Source organism: Dendrobium catenatum, unplaced genomic scaffold (genome assembly GCF_001605985.2).
Source record: "Dendrobium catenatum unplaced genomic scaffold, ASM160598v2 fragScaff_scaffold_156, whole genome shotgun sequence".
Lineage (NCBI taxonomy): Eukaryota > Viridiplantae > Streptophyta > Magnoliopsida > Asparagales > Orchidaceae > Dendrobium > Dendrobium catenatum.
In genome coordinates, this window is record NW_021318618.1 from 4,237,273 (window position 1) to 4,251,526 (window position 14,254).

At 35.8% G+C, this 14,254-nt stretch overlaps 2 protein-coding genes across 4 annotated transcripts; one reads left to right on the top strand and one right to left on the bottom strand.

Moving 5' to 3' along the window:
* Nucleotides 1-4,946: 4,946 nt before the first annotated feature.
* LOC110113410 (phosphoglycerate mutase-like protein AT74) lies at nucleotides 4,947-11,685 on the bottom strand. Of its 3 annotated transcripts, none has more exons than XM_028692028.1 (5): nucleotides 11,551-11,685; nucleotides 8,882-9,012; nucleotides 8,587-8,730; nucleotides 6,923-7,688; nucleotides 4,947-5,757 (listed from the first exon to the last, which is right to left on the bottom strand). In XM_028692028.1, exons 4-5 carry the CDS (start codon nucleotides 7,383-7,385, stop codon nucleotides 5,315-5,317), a joined length of 906 nt encoding a protein of 301 aa, XP_028547861.1. In that variant the 5' UTR covers nucleotides 7,386-7,688; nucleotides 8,587-8,730; nucleotides 8,882-9,012; nucleotides 11,551-11,685; the 3' UTR covers nucleotides 4,947-5,314. The 3 variants fall into 3 exon arrangements, with proteins under 3 accessions (XP_028547861.1, XP_028547864.1, XP_020701651.1); XM_028692031.1 differs by having other exon boundaries at nucleotides 8,587-8,752; XM_020845992.2 differs by lacking the exon at nucleotides 8,882-9,012 and having other exon boundaries at nucleotides 8,587-8,752; nucleotides 11,551-11,638.
* A 1,019-nt stretch (nucleotides 11,686-12,704) lies between these two features.
* Nucleotides 12,705-13,310, top strand: LOC110113427. The gene has a single exon (XM_020846016.1). It carries the CDS (start codon nucleotides 12,705-12,707, stop codon nucleotides 13,308-13,310), a length of 606 nt encoding a protein of 201 aa, XP_020701675.1.
* Nucleotides 13,311-14,254: the final 944 nt, after the last annotated feature.

The window sequence follows — 14,254 nt, forward strand, 5'->3', positions numbered from 1 at the left end:
TATTTATTTAATAATATAATAAGTAGATAGAGATTAGAATGTAGATAAATATATTTAACCTCAATTTTTATGTTTATTAAATTTTTCAACGTTAATGTTTAATGATTGGTAATATATCGGGTCAGTGATATATAAAGTGGTTTGGTCGGGGCTGATAGGAAGTTTGCGATTCGCAGTGCGAGTGGTTGACCGCAAGGGGAAAGCAATGGTTTTATGAATGAAAGGACGTTATAGTGAGGCAATGGGCTGATGTGGGTGAGAAACTTGGAACGATCATGAGCCTGGTGACGTTTCTTCTGTTTCAGAATGATCCATATTGAGTGACTTTGCATAATAGGGGTGTCATATTTCAGCCGCGTCACCGAGTCGGGTACGAAGTCGAATCCCGGAACTGACCCGGGTTTTCAATCGGGTGACCTATCTACCGACCCGGGTGGTAAACAGAGTATCGAATTACTCACCCCGGACCCAGACCAGCGAGCGGGTTTGCGGGTTTACCCGACCCGACACAGGATAGGAGTTAAGCGAGGACGGGTCGCGGTCTCTGGTGAGCAGACAACCGACGGCAGACGCGGACGAAGGGATGGCTGGGAGCGCTGGCACGGTGCAAACGGGCCCGCGGGGGCTGCGAGACTGGGTGCGCGATCCGATTGCTGCACTGCACGCGCGGCTGATCGGCAAAAACTACGCGCACGGCAGGTGCGCGGGCAGTCCGCGCAAGGTTATTCTAGATGCCGGCATAGATATGATAGAGTGGCAATGACGATTGAAGCTAAGGAAAATACAAGCGGAAGGAGTGCGCCATTCAGGTAGTTTTAGATTACAGGAAGGAGCAGGCGTTATTGATGCGAGACATACGAAAACCCTTTAGAGGGAGGAGCGAGTGCACAGCGCTAGGCTAGCTTGATGCCGGAACCAACATGAAACTACTTGAGAATATATGACTTGAATAAACGAGAGGACTTTTGAAAAAAGTCTCACAAAATCAATTCCCTACTGCTGAGCAACTTGAAAAGATTTAAGAAATTTACACGGATGAGCTCAAGGCGACACAAAATCATATAAAAACGCGAATTTTACACCAAATTGACTCGGCAACCAACACTAGGAGATTTCAGAAGGAGCGACGACTTCATTATACACACAGCATCACTATACTATTTTTTAACATGGGTTGATTTCTGCGAAACGCCTCGTCGGGATAATAGGAACCCCTCCCTAACTTGAAGATTTTAGCAACTCCATAAATTAATACGGCTAAATTCATCGCAAATCCCTTAGAAGACATATATATGAAAAAAGCATGCGTGAATCAAATTTGTTTCGAATAAAGGTAGTCGGTATAAAAATGTAACATTGTGGATTTTGACCCTCAGAGAAATTTTTCGGAGATACGACGAATTTCAATGTTGTGTCAATATTGAAAGCCATAACTTTCAAATCAACAATATTAGACAATTTTCAAATCGAGTCTATAAAAAATTTTGAATTTGCATATTTCAAAATGAAGAAATGACAAAATTTAGAACTCCAACTTTTTAAAACTTTCATTCATAATACTTGCACCAAACTATTCCAATTTAAGTAATTTATAAAGCGCTAAATAACATAAACTTTTGATTGTTCAATACAACACATAGTAGTTTTCCAATTAAGTTCAAAATTTAAATTTTAAAAATAATTTTAAGTCAAGCATATAACTATTTTTCAGACTGTGCATGACAGGGCGTTGGGACTTATTTTTGAATGGGACGACCGAATATCGACTCATTTAGGAATTATAGATTATTTCACGAGTATTTGAGTGATTTATGATGTTCACAGATTCAAAGTTCTTGGACCTAGTTGGATTTATCGTCGCGTCAGAGCCATATGAATAGCTGTATAGTGCTATAGAGAGCAATTAAGTTTCGGGAAACCGTACTTGATTTTATTCCAATTTATAGTATGAACGCTCCAAATCGCTCTGAATGAGGGTTTGTTTGGAAATCATGTTTGGGCTCAGAATTGAAGATCGCCAATTTATTGTGAGTTCATTGGGTTTATTTTCATAGACTTGCTATTTCAACTATTAAATTTGCTAAATTTAGGAGTTAGACATTGGTCCAACTTTGAATTTTGAAAGTTTTCAACCTTATTTTTCCTCGAGATTTGTGTTCTTCTCAAGAAATCAGATATATTTTGATATAATAATTGTTACATAATTATTATTATTCTATCAAAAATAAAATACATTTACAAAAGCAATCAAATTTTATATGTTATATTTAACTATAATAAATGCTTTATATAAAATATTAATATAATATTGATGGGTTATATAATATATAATATTAATATATATATATAATAAGTATATTAATAATATATATATATAATATATATATATATATATATATATATATATATATATATATATATATATATATATATATAGAAAGAATGTAAAAATATAAATATGAAAATCCCCTTTTTTTAATATGCCAAATTTTACAATTTTTATATAAACTAATATAATTCTCTCAATTTGAGAACATAAATAATTTGGGTTTTTTTTAATTACTGTATTTTTTTTTCAAAAAAGTAATTAAAGTATTAAATTATTAATCTAACTTCTCATATTAAACCCTGAGTAAATTACAAGAAAGGACCCAATTGTGGAGTGAATTAGAAGCTTTGACATCGAACATCCCCGCTAGTGGGGTAGTGGGGGGCCTGGGGGCCACGTCCTTTCAGGCTAGTGCGCGTGCAATTACAAAAATATTATTAGTTTTATTTAAATAAATCACATTTTTTATTTTATTTTTTTTTAATTATCAAAATATGAGGTTGTCTAAACTTAGGTTAAATTGAGTTGATTTTAAAATTAATTGTTTTTTCAATAATTTTGTATGAATTATATATACTTATAAACATTGATTATGATATCTTGCTTCATAATCATGAAGAAAATAACTAACACTGAACTCATCCCCCAATCAAGTAATTGGTGTACTGATAAATGATGAATTCAACACACCTGCTTAGTCTATGCACCATTTTTTTTCTTACCTTGGTTGACGAGTACCACTCGCTGCATGTTGCCGTTGTCGCCTCTGCCACATACAAACCACCAGTCTATCTTGGTTGACGACAATCATAATATGCATATTGCCGCTACAGTACTACCGTATGCCAACCACCAGCCTATGTTGGTTAATGACTACCACCCGCCGCCGCCTCTGCCACATGCCAACCACCAGTCTATCTTGGTTCACGACAATCACCATTTGCATGTTGCTGCTACGACGCTATCGCATGGCAACCACCGAACTATCATGGCTGACAACTACCACCTGCTGCATGCTGCTACCGCCTCTGCCTTAAGCCAACCACCAGTCACCATCATCATTGAATTTTATATTGCATTAATTTTATAATGTTATATTTTACAGTCATTTGAAAATTTTTCAAATTTTACTCTATATTATTTTTCATCTAATCATAACCTAAAATATATTTAAAGGAAATTATATTTTACAATCATATATTTTGATTTTTAAGGTCATAATTTCATTGTTTACATATATCTGGGTGTTTTTCCCAAAAAAAAAAACATATATCTGAGTGTGAATAACATTATTTTTTAAAAAATATAATTTCAAGATCCACAACCAAACAAAGGAGCCCTGCGTTTCAATTGTCTTTGTGGGGCCCATAATTTTAGATGGTGGACCTATCAGTTGGTGTGGGCCATCTAAGTCCGGCTCGAGTTTCTCGGACCACGGCGGCATTAAATTTTCTTTACGAAGAAAAATCGCAAGTTCATTTAAGTGGTTAGTTGTGGAATTAGGTCTAGAATTTAAAGATGGAAAATTGACTATATATATATATATATATTTAGTGCTTGTTTTCATAAACAAGCACTATTTATTAAATAATATGGAATCACATGTTCCATTTGAATTAAATGTATAATTTTATATAAAATACAGCCTTAGTTGACCCAACTTCAGCTAAAAATTAGATAATTTTTTTTTTTTTTTTCATAAAAGTGACCCAAATTAAAATATAAACAGTCCCAATGGCCAACGCTGTCCACCAATAAATAAATAATAGAGATTAGATATATTTTTTAATATAGTAAAAAAGAAAAGATATACAAGTGAAATAAAAGCTGGCTATTAATAATGAAATGGTAATATTGCATGGATCAATTTTTTTTTAAGCTATACTAATGGGAGTTTAATAATAGATGTGGAAAAAATTGAAAGAGATAATTACTTATCATTTGAATTAGTGGAATTTAGAGTTTGATTGAGACGAATGCAATAATTTATTAAGATGATTGTGAAATTGTTATGAAAAAAAATAATTTCACTATCATGATTAAAGTAAGTAGCTTGTCATCGCTGAAATTTCTAAAATATAACAAGAAATAAGTAAGAAAATAATAGCCAAATGAAATTATGATTGTTGTCTGAAAAACAAAGCAGTCAAAAAACTCTCCCAAACATACCCTTAATTATGTATATTTATTTTATACATAATATCCAAAAACTTTGTTTTTCATTTTTTAAAGGAAATTGCTTATAATTATATTGAAGTTGAGGTAGACATATAAATGATCAAATTTCATTATAATTTAAAAAAAAAATCATTATAATTCAAAAGTGTATTTTAGAATCACTTTTTATTGTCTCGTTTATTTTTTTAAACATGTTATAAAGTATGTTTGATATATTAGATTTAATTAGTTTTTAAGACTTTGTTTGGGACGGCTTTCTTGCTCCTTCTTAAAGTAGCTTTCTAATACAAAAATTAAAAATTTTATAATAAAAAATTACTTTAAGAAGCAATAAGAAAGCCGTCCCAACCAAAGCCTAAGTTGATTAATACAATGGTAGTGATAATGGTCAATAATATCAGTGGTGAAAGAGGCATATTATGGTCGACAATGATGGCGATAGTGACAAAGGTTGATGGTGATCTAAAAATTATAGTAATCAAAGCTTATTGACAAATAAGCACTAAAGCCTACAGTTCTCTGAAATCTAAATCTGCAAATTATCAATCTCAAACACAATGCTGTGTAAGCTGCAGCTCCCTATTTCCATTCTCTTCAGCTTCTTCATTCTCCTCGGAGTCCTTAAGATGGTCAAAAAATGAATTGAGATACCTACAGTTCTTTGAAATCTAAGGCTTCGTTTGAGGCGGCTCTCTTACTGTTTTTTAAAACAGTTTTTTAGTATAGAACTTTTAATTTTTGAACTAAAAATTTACTTTAAAAAACAGTAAGAAAACCGTCCCAAACGAAGCCTAAATATACAAATTATCAATCTGAAGCACAATGCTCTGTAAGCTGCAGCTCCCTATTTCCATCATCTTCAGCTTCTTCATTCTCCTGGGAGTCCTCAAGATGATCAAAAAAGGAATTGAGATACCAAGGGAAATCCTCATTCCAGTTTCCTCTATTGGCTGTAGCCCTCCATTGCTGGTCAATTACCATTTCTGGTGAGAGTCCCCAGCTCTGGAGCTCCTCCTTGGTGTGGTAGATGGCTAGGCTGTAGTCGCCGCCGGGACCGAGTTGCATCACTCGGAACTCGCAGTTGCCGAAATTGTTTAGCCTCTCAAATTGATCTACAGTCCACTTGAACCATTTCATTAGAAAGACTCTGGAGGTCAGGCCATGGGAGATGATCACTAGGTTTGTCTCTGTGTCTTCACCTTGGTCCAGTCTTCTCATATCTATATCTCTCCATAGGGATTCCATAAAACCTGTAACAATAAATTGTTTGCTTACAGCTAAACTAGAATATATATAGCATTCAAAAAATTAAATCTATTTACAAATGAATTTCATTTTTTAAAATTTTTGTTCCATTGTGATATGAAATGACACGCTTTTGTGAAAGAAAAGGAAATAGTTTGGATCTCCGTCTTTTCACAATATCATGTACAGGATGTTGATTGAGTCATGATTGTTTTAAGCTCAAAGTGAAATGAATGTTGTGTCCATATATATATATATATATATAAATATAGAGAGAGAGAGAGAGAGAGAGATCTCCCTCTTTCTTGACATTTGTGGCCGCCATTAGATCATTTATGAGACTCTAATAGCTTAACGGAACATTATAAAGATTTTTTTTCAGACTCCACAAAGTTTCATAATGAAAGATAACGACTTGTAAAAAAAGGGTCATTTGAGATTTAAGAATATTCAAAACTAGATTAGCCAAATTAAATTGATTTGGAATGAACTTTTAACCTATTGCATGCCTAAATATACCCAATCCTTGTAACACCTATCAACTATTAAAAATTATCATAACTCCATTTTACAAAATTCACTGTCCAAAATTTATTCCACTGCAATTCTCGAGAAGAGCTTCAATTTCAAGGGTCAAAACATGTTCAATATTCTCCATTCTACACATTATAAAATAGACATAATGTAAGATATTTGGTTCTCCAATTTGTTATTTAGCTCTTTGTCCTTGTAATCATGTAAAGGTTCTTTAAGAGAAGCCTTGTGGAAGAGGCTAAGAGCGGTGAACTTGCCAAGAATTAAGGTTTTGAAGGAAAAGTTTGTAATAGTTTCTCCACCGGGTTTTTAGTGAAGGAATGTTTTATATTTGTGAATGAATCCTAACAGAAATTGTGCATAGACATACGTGTATGCTCATTTGGGTAGAATCATGTAAAAATTATTATGTTGTTGTCTTTAACGCATCAAATCTATTCCACTATTTGTTCAAGTCTACTTTAAAAATCCTCAATCTATATTCATTCTAGTTAAGTGTTTAAGGAAATTGTCTATGTTACACAATTGTCACTCATGTTATCTTGTATCTTGGAAGAAAAACTAACAAGAAATTTAATGTTAGAGCTCTACCAAATAATCATAAAATTGTAAACCAGGAAGGGGAGCGAATCTTACTGGAAACACGGTCGAAGACATCTGCAGCTGACTCGCCCTCAGGAAAACGGAAGAAGAACCTTCCAAAACGCTGCCTTGTCTCCTTAACAACCTTCATCCTATCCTCCACCTGAAAGTTTCCAAAGTCCTGCTCTCGTACCCTGCACTCCTCCCTTGCTCCGATGATCCTCTTCTTTGGGAAGGCTCTTCCAATCTCCATTAGTGTTGCCCTCGTCCGCACGTAAGGAGAAACGTAGAAATGCACCTTCCAGTTGGTGGCCATGCCACCATCAGAGACCACGCCAAAGATTCCCTCGCCGGCGGCCCGTGCCTGCTCGATGCCAAGCGGCGTCAGTGGGATCTTGTAGTCCGGCGTGGTGGTGTAGGCTGACATGTCGAGGTTACCCTGGCTCTCCCCATGACGCACTAGAACTATCCTCTTTGGTAGCCTTCTGACAGGCCGGCAACAGCTACAACTGCTCATTTTTTGCCTCGCTGCAGAATCCCTTTCTAATCAAAGAGCCCCAAAATTAGTTCGGTTATCATTCTGTTGTGGGCCACTTGCCTTCTTTATAATGAGCTAGATCCTGAGAGGCACTAAGCGTGAATAGGTCTAAGAGAGTTGTTGAACCGTGAAGGTCAAGGAATCTCTTTGCTTATTCAGGATTCACACCTTCTGATGAACGGATGAAGAGTTCTAAACAAGGAAACCAGCGCTTGTCTTGATTGACCATTAATAGCTGCATCCACATTCTAGTATGATGGCGATGTTCTGCGCCCGCAAAACCTAAAGATCAGCATGAAAACAACCAGAAGTCAGCGGAAAAAAAAAACCAGAAGTCAGCGGGCCTCCGATTGAAATATTGAGGGCCTGTAGAATCTTTGTTTTTTTATATAAATTTATTTAATGTATTTTCTAAATATAATTTTGTTCTCTCCAATCTCAAGCTCCATCCATATTGCACTATAGAGAAATGTTTCGGTATCGACACCATCACGCCAACATGTTATACAAAAAATATATTATTTATGATCTAAGGTTTTAAACCTCTTCAACACTTGACTTGCTAAAAAAAAAGAAATTAAATTGCTTAAAAAAAAACAAAAAGAAATAAAATTTACGAAAAAATGTTAATTATGACCGATATATAAGTGAAGCAACTAGCAAATTAAGTTCTTAGCCTTAAATGAAAAACAAGGAGAATATACTAAACGTAATAAAACCACCAGAACTGAATGTTAAACGCACTTGTCCTCATCCTAGACTACTAGTTGATGATCATCACGTAAATGAAAAGAATCAAAAGTGCCATTTACGTTAGTTAAAGCTGCCTATCCTAAAAACTCCAGCGATATAAAGTCAGGTTAAAATAGGAAAATGTCACAGGCTCCCTTTACTGATTAAGATTTGTGTTCTGCTATAAATTGTTAGTTACCTTCATAAAGCAATGAAAAATCCATTGAAAAAAGATTTTACTCTTAACATGACACAGTGGAGAAAAATGATTCATGTAGCCGACCCCACGTAGTGGGATAAAGGCATGATATTGTTGTTGTTGTAGTAGTAGTATAGAAGCTCTGGTATATTCTCAAAATGATAAATAGACAATTCTTCCAAATTTTATTCTAGGATGTTACACATGAGCTGCGACATTAAGTTGAGGAGTGCATAGGATGTAACTTACATTAATGTAATTGCAACAATTGAATGCGGGATGTCCGAATTTGTTGCATATTTGGCAAGTGAGCTGACTGGAACTTTGCTTGCTACCACTATTTTGCTGAGGTGACTGAGCGCTGTGGCAGATGGAGTTTGCAGAACCCCATCCCTGCAATTGAATCCACAATATGCTGCTATTACAGTGGGAAAATTGGTGAGTGTTCGCTCCTTAATGAACTGCATTTGCTAAGAAGCAGTAAATGGTAAAAGTAGAAGAATGGAAGAATCGAAATTCATTTTTGATAAACTTATTTATGTACAGTAATCTGAATATCTGGGCAAGATTGGGCTACAAGTTTGTTATTGGGAGAATATTCCTCTGTGTACTAATGGCCGTGATCCTTTGAGATGTTACTGTTGGACAGTTCTGATTGGAGGGCAGAGATAGTTGCTGCATAGATGATAATGATAGTTGGCAGAGTTAGTTAAGGTAATCGTTAAAATTAAGTCGGTGGATGGTTAAAGGAAAAATATCAGAACTCGGACAACATTTGATTTCCAACACGAGAGGTAGAATGGAATCAGTGCATATGCCTTCTGAAGTTCTATTGAGCCAAAATGGAATAAATAACAATCGCATGGGTGGAAGACAGACTGAATAGCTCAAATCCTGAATTAAAAAAATAATGATGTTTCTTAATCAAAGACAGCTATTAGATACTGAAAATCCCAATCCAATTGAGAGATTGGCAAAGACAACTTCTTCATGCCAAATAGAAAAGGTTGCTGTAATATAAAAAATCTTTAAGAGTTTCTTCAAAAGGAGGTGGAGTAGAGTTCTCTATTCAGATAGAATAAAATAAGAACATACCAATAGTGTAGCTGGGTTAAGACATAAAAATCTACTCTTATAAAACATTTCAAGTTTGTATGGTTTTTAATAAGAGCATAGATGCTGCAACTTTGTGATTCAAATTTGCTGCCTAGCACTTTCTCTACCTAGAACCCTTTTTATGCTACCTACCATTAATATTTTAGTCGCCTAACATAACTGCTACATATCACCAAAACCATTTGATTGCTTCAAAGGCTTGATTCTAAATGATTTTCATGTTCCGTATTTTTTCACCTTTTTTTTTTGACATTTGAAGGTTAGATTGAAGTGAAACAAAACAGATTTACATTGAGTTGCACTTTTAAGCTCACTTTGGAGTAAAATAAATTTGTGTTACTAATGCTACGTTATACACTCCAAAATAAATTTTTGATGCAGAAAATGTTTCTCAAATAATGGGGATCCGTATGATGAGACCAAAGGAAACGGACATTTACGATTAATGAAGCCTCCATATAACTGTCGTTGCTGTTAAACATACCATCTTTCCACTATACCTGATGGCATCAGTTTCACTCAAAAAATTTTACTCCCCATTAGTCATTCCACATTACTAAAAATAATGAAATACTGAGGTTACTCAAATAGGCAAATCTAACATTTTACTTCAGTTACATATGGAAATAGTTGAATGCCCTTGGGCTTGCATTCATTATTACATTAATTTACTGATTATGTTTTCAGCACTGCAATTCCTAACAACCATATAGAAATGCAGGAATGCATATTAAAAAGTACATAATAAATCTTCCTCAAGATTCTCGTTTTCATCCTCTGTCACTTCCCCCTCATCCCAAACTGTGATACCAATCAATTATGAGTTCGTTGGATTTCAATTAATAATGTAGATATTTTCCACATCTTAGCTTTCTATTGTCATCAATTAGACAAACCCTCCTATGACCTATGTCCCGTCATCACAATCCTTAAGACCATCATTCGCTCCTGAAATTATTACATGCAGTCACTAGACACTGTCCAGAGGCGAATGAGGAAGTGTCACATCACTATTTGTTGTGTACCGGAGTGACGTGACGCATCCTAATTCTCCTCGTCACCGCCCGGTGACCCCACGTTATAATTTCTCCCTTCGCTCTGAGTAACTAGGTATGCCTTTCTTCCTAAGCTAATTTATCGTACTAAGAAAAGAAAAAAAGTCCTGCCAAACAGAATTTTAAGATTTTAAAACCTAATATTTTGATAAATTTCATTTCAGCACTGGTGATGATTAAATCCAAAATTTATTAAATCCTGCCATTCACGATACTTAACAGATTTAAGGATTTCTTCCTGGAATAATAGCCAAACAATTTACCAGTATTTAGCAAGATTTAACAGTTTTTAGGCCAAACAATTTTTGGGTTTGTCCCCTCAAGATTCATCAAATCTGGATTTACAGAATTTTCTACGACCTACTTGAGTTAAATCCTGCTTGTAGCCATATAACCCTTTAAAAACAGCGCTGCATTACACATTACTTGGGGTCTCAGCCTCTTACAATGATGCCAATAGATATCCAAAATGGATTGCACAATTACAAGCCCGTTCTTCCAAGCTTTACTTACCAAACTTCAATAATCAACTCAGAACCATTATCATCTAGATAAGCCTTGCTTTCACCGAACCAAATATCACCCAGAAAACCAGTAAGCTGCGGTTTCTATCCAGCTAGATCATCTCAATTCACCCAAGAGGATCCAGAAATCCATGTTTACAAAAATATAGCAGACAGTATAAAACATCTTCATCAATTCGTACATTAATAAGAAAATAAATACAGAATCCAAGATCTTACAGAGCAGCTGTTTTGACTGTTTAGAAAGCAATAAGATAAAAAAGGAGGTTACAGATTAGAAAACGGATGATCCAACCAAGACGATCGATTGTAAAAAAACATTTCAGCAAATAAATCTATCAGTGCATAATCTGAAACAATAGAACTTCTCGTTATTACTGAATCAGTTCCCTCATGGAACAAAAATAAAAAGAGGGGTCGTTAAGGAAAAAAAAAAAACGTTTGTACTCAACTAGATTGTGATTTCCAACAAAATTTAGATTGTCAACGGAATGATATAAATAAAATCGAAATCGTACCATACAGCGGCGTTAAAGATCTCGCGCTAGGCTTCTGAGCTGCTCGATTATTAGTTCCCACTTTGGCACCTATCAGATCTAAATCAGCGAGTGGTAGAGAATAGGACACAGAATCCACACATTTTCAATAAAAAGTTACATTAAGGGGCTGTTTGGTATGCGGATTTAGGCGGATTTAAGGCCGGATTTGGGCGAAATCCAGCCAAACGGCTTTGGCTCAACAAGCAACCATCAGCCGAATCAAAAGATCTCTAATTTTAATACTTAGTTCTCGAGAAATTAAAGAAGCTCCATTCATTAATGAAACTAACAAAAACACGGAGCTGTGAAAAAATGCTATCTAATGCTTTAATAAATGCTTAGAATTATAAAATAGAGTAAAACAAAGAATTCATAAATACTACAACAACAACAACAACATCAAGCCTTTATCCCACTACGTGGGGTCGCAAAGGACTCATACATAATTGCGAATAAAACTTTTTTTTTGTTTTGGGACATTTAGACCATTTAAGGCAAACTCACACACACAACGCATACACATAGACTCGAACCCTGAACCTCTTAGTTGGAAGCCTAAGCTCTCAACCAATAGGCCAAGGAGAGTTGTGTATGAATAAAACTTTTTAAATATTATTAATAAAAATTTAGTACATATTTGAGTTACATATTTATAAGAAAAAAAATGGATACAAAGTTTAAAGACAACATTCATACACTAATAAAAGAAAGTTATATATACATATATATATATATGTAATAGTCAAATATGGTTTCAAAACATTTTAAAAAAAAATTTGCTCAAATAAAAAAATACTCTCTTATAGTCAAGGACTTTTCGATAGAGTTAAAATTGATATCAATTTGAAGTTTGGTGAGGGTAGTGAGATCAAATGTATAGTGTTTCTTCGTTGATGATAGTGATTAGTGGGTATGAAGAATGATGGCAATGTGCATGAATTTGCGAGCACTGATTATTAGAACCTATCCCTTGCTGACACGTGTACTAGTAGTTGTTCTTCTTGTTTTAACATTCTTTATTTATATCCTGTAATCACTGTTAACATGGAATATACATAATCACTTATTTCCTCTGTTTCGGTTCTTTCCTCTCTGTTCTTCTCCGGCTCAGGGTCTTTCATGGTATCAGAGCCATGGCAGATCAAGAAGACTCTGTGGCTTCTCCACCATCCGTCTCCATCATCTCCGAAACTCCCATAGAGCTCACCATCCATGCTAATCTCAAGTTTCTCATCTCTAATCTCAAAAATCTAGTTCTCATACAACTCTTGTCCGACACTTACCCAATCTGGCATCTACATCTTCTTCAACACTTCTCAGCAAATGGGTTCTCTGACCACCTAACCGGAGAAACACCATGTCCAGCAAATTCAACAAGCTCCGCCCACCGATCATGGGTTCTTGTCGACAGAAACCTCATTTTAGCACTCTTTTCTACAATCTCCCCTTCAATCCTTCCTTACGTTATTTCCTCCACCACCACCAATGAAGTCTGGACCATTCTTGAACTGCGACTTCAACCTTCGAATCGCTCTCGTGTAATTAAACTAAAACACGAATTACACATCATCCAAATGAAATACTCCACTATGCAACAGTACCTAACCCAAATCAAGAATATCGACGACAACATTGATGCTTCCGGTTCCAAGATCGACTCCGAAGATATCATCATCTACATCTTGAATGGACTTCCCGCACTTCCCGCATCTTACAATCCATTCAAATCTTCTATATGAACGTCCCTCGCTCCAATTGACCTCGATACTCTGTAGTCCCTTCTTTGTAGTGAGCAAAATTAACCTCCAAAATGAACACCAGAAATCCACCTCTTCCCCCTCCGACACCACTGTTCTTTACACCAATCGGGCCTCCAACTATCGCGGTCGCAACTCCAACCACTCCACTTTAACCCAGAATCAACAGTCATGGCCACCTCTTTACAATAATACCCCTCCGCGGATGACCTCTGCTTCGGACCGCCAAACATGCCAAATTTGCGGTAAGAATGGACATATTGCATTAAATTGTTGGCACCACTGCAACTTTAAGTTCGCTCCCACCGTTCCTTGGCCTCCTCGTGCCATGTTGTCTCAAAACAACTAGGCCAACAACTCCAACTGGGTTCTTGATTATGGAGCGTCCTCGCACCTCACACTCGACCTAAGCAACTTATATCAGCCATCCACCTTTCAAGGCTCCGACTTGATTTCCATCACCAATGGATCTAGTCTTCCCATTCACAACACCGGCAGTAGCATTCTCCCCCTACCGGACTCAACTCGTAAGTTGCATCTCAAAAATCTTCTCCATGCTCCTCACCTCTCACACAATCTTGTTTCGATTTCCAAACTAACTAGTGATAACAACATTCTCGTCTATTTTGACTATAATGGCTTCGTTATTAAGGATCGTCAGGACCTTCAAACTCTTCATCATGGTCATCTCCATAATGGGCTATATCAAATCCACACTCCTATCGACCGGACTCTGACCGCTCTTCAAGCAAACCTCTCCTCCACTCAACTCTGACACGCTCCTCTTGGACATCCCAACCACCGACTTCTTTCAGACTTAATCAAAACTATTTCAGATTTATGTAATTTTAATTCTGCATTCGTTTGTAATTCTTGTAACATTGCAAAGAGTCACAATAAATATTTTAATAAAAGTCTGTCTACTT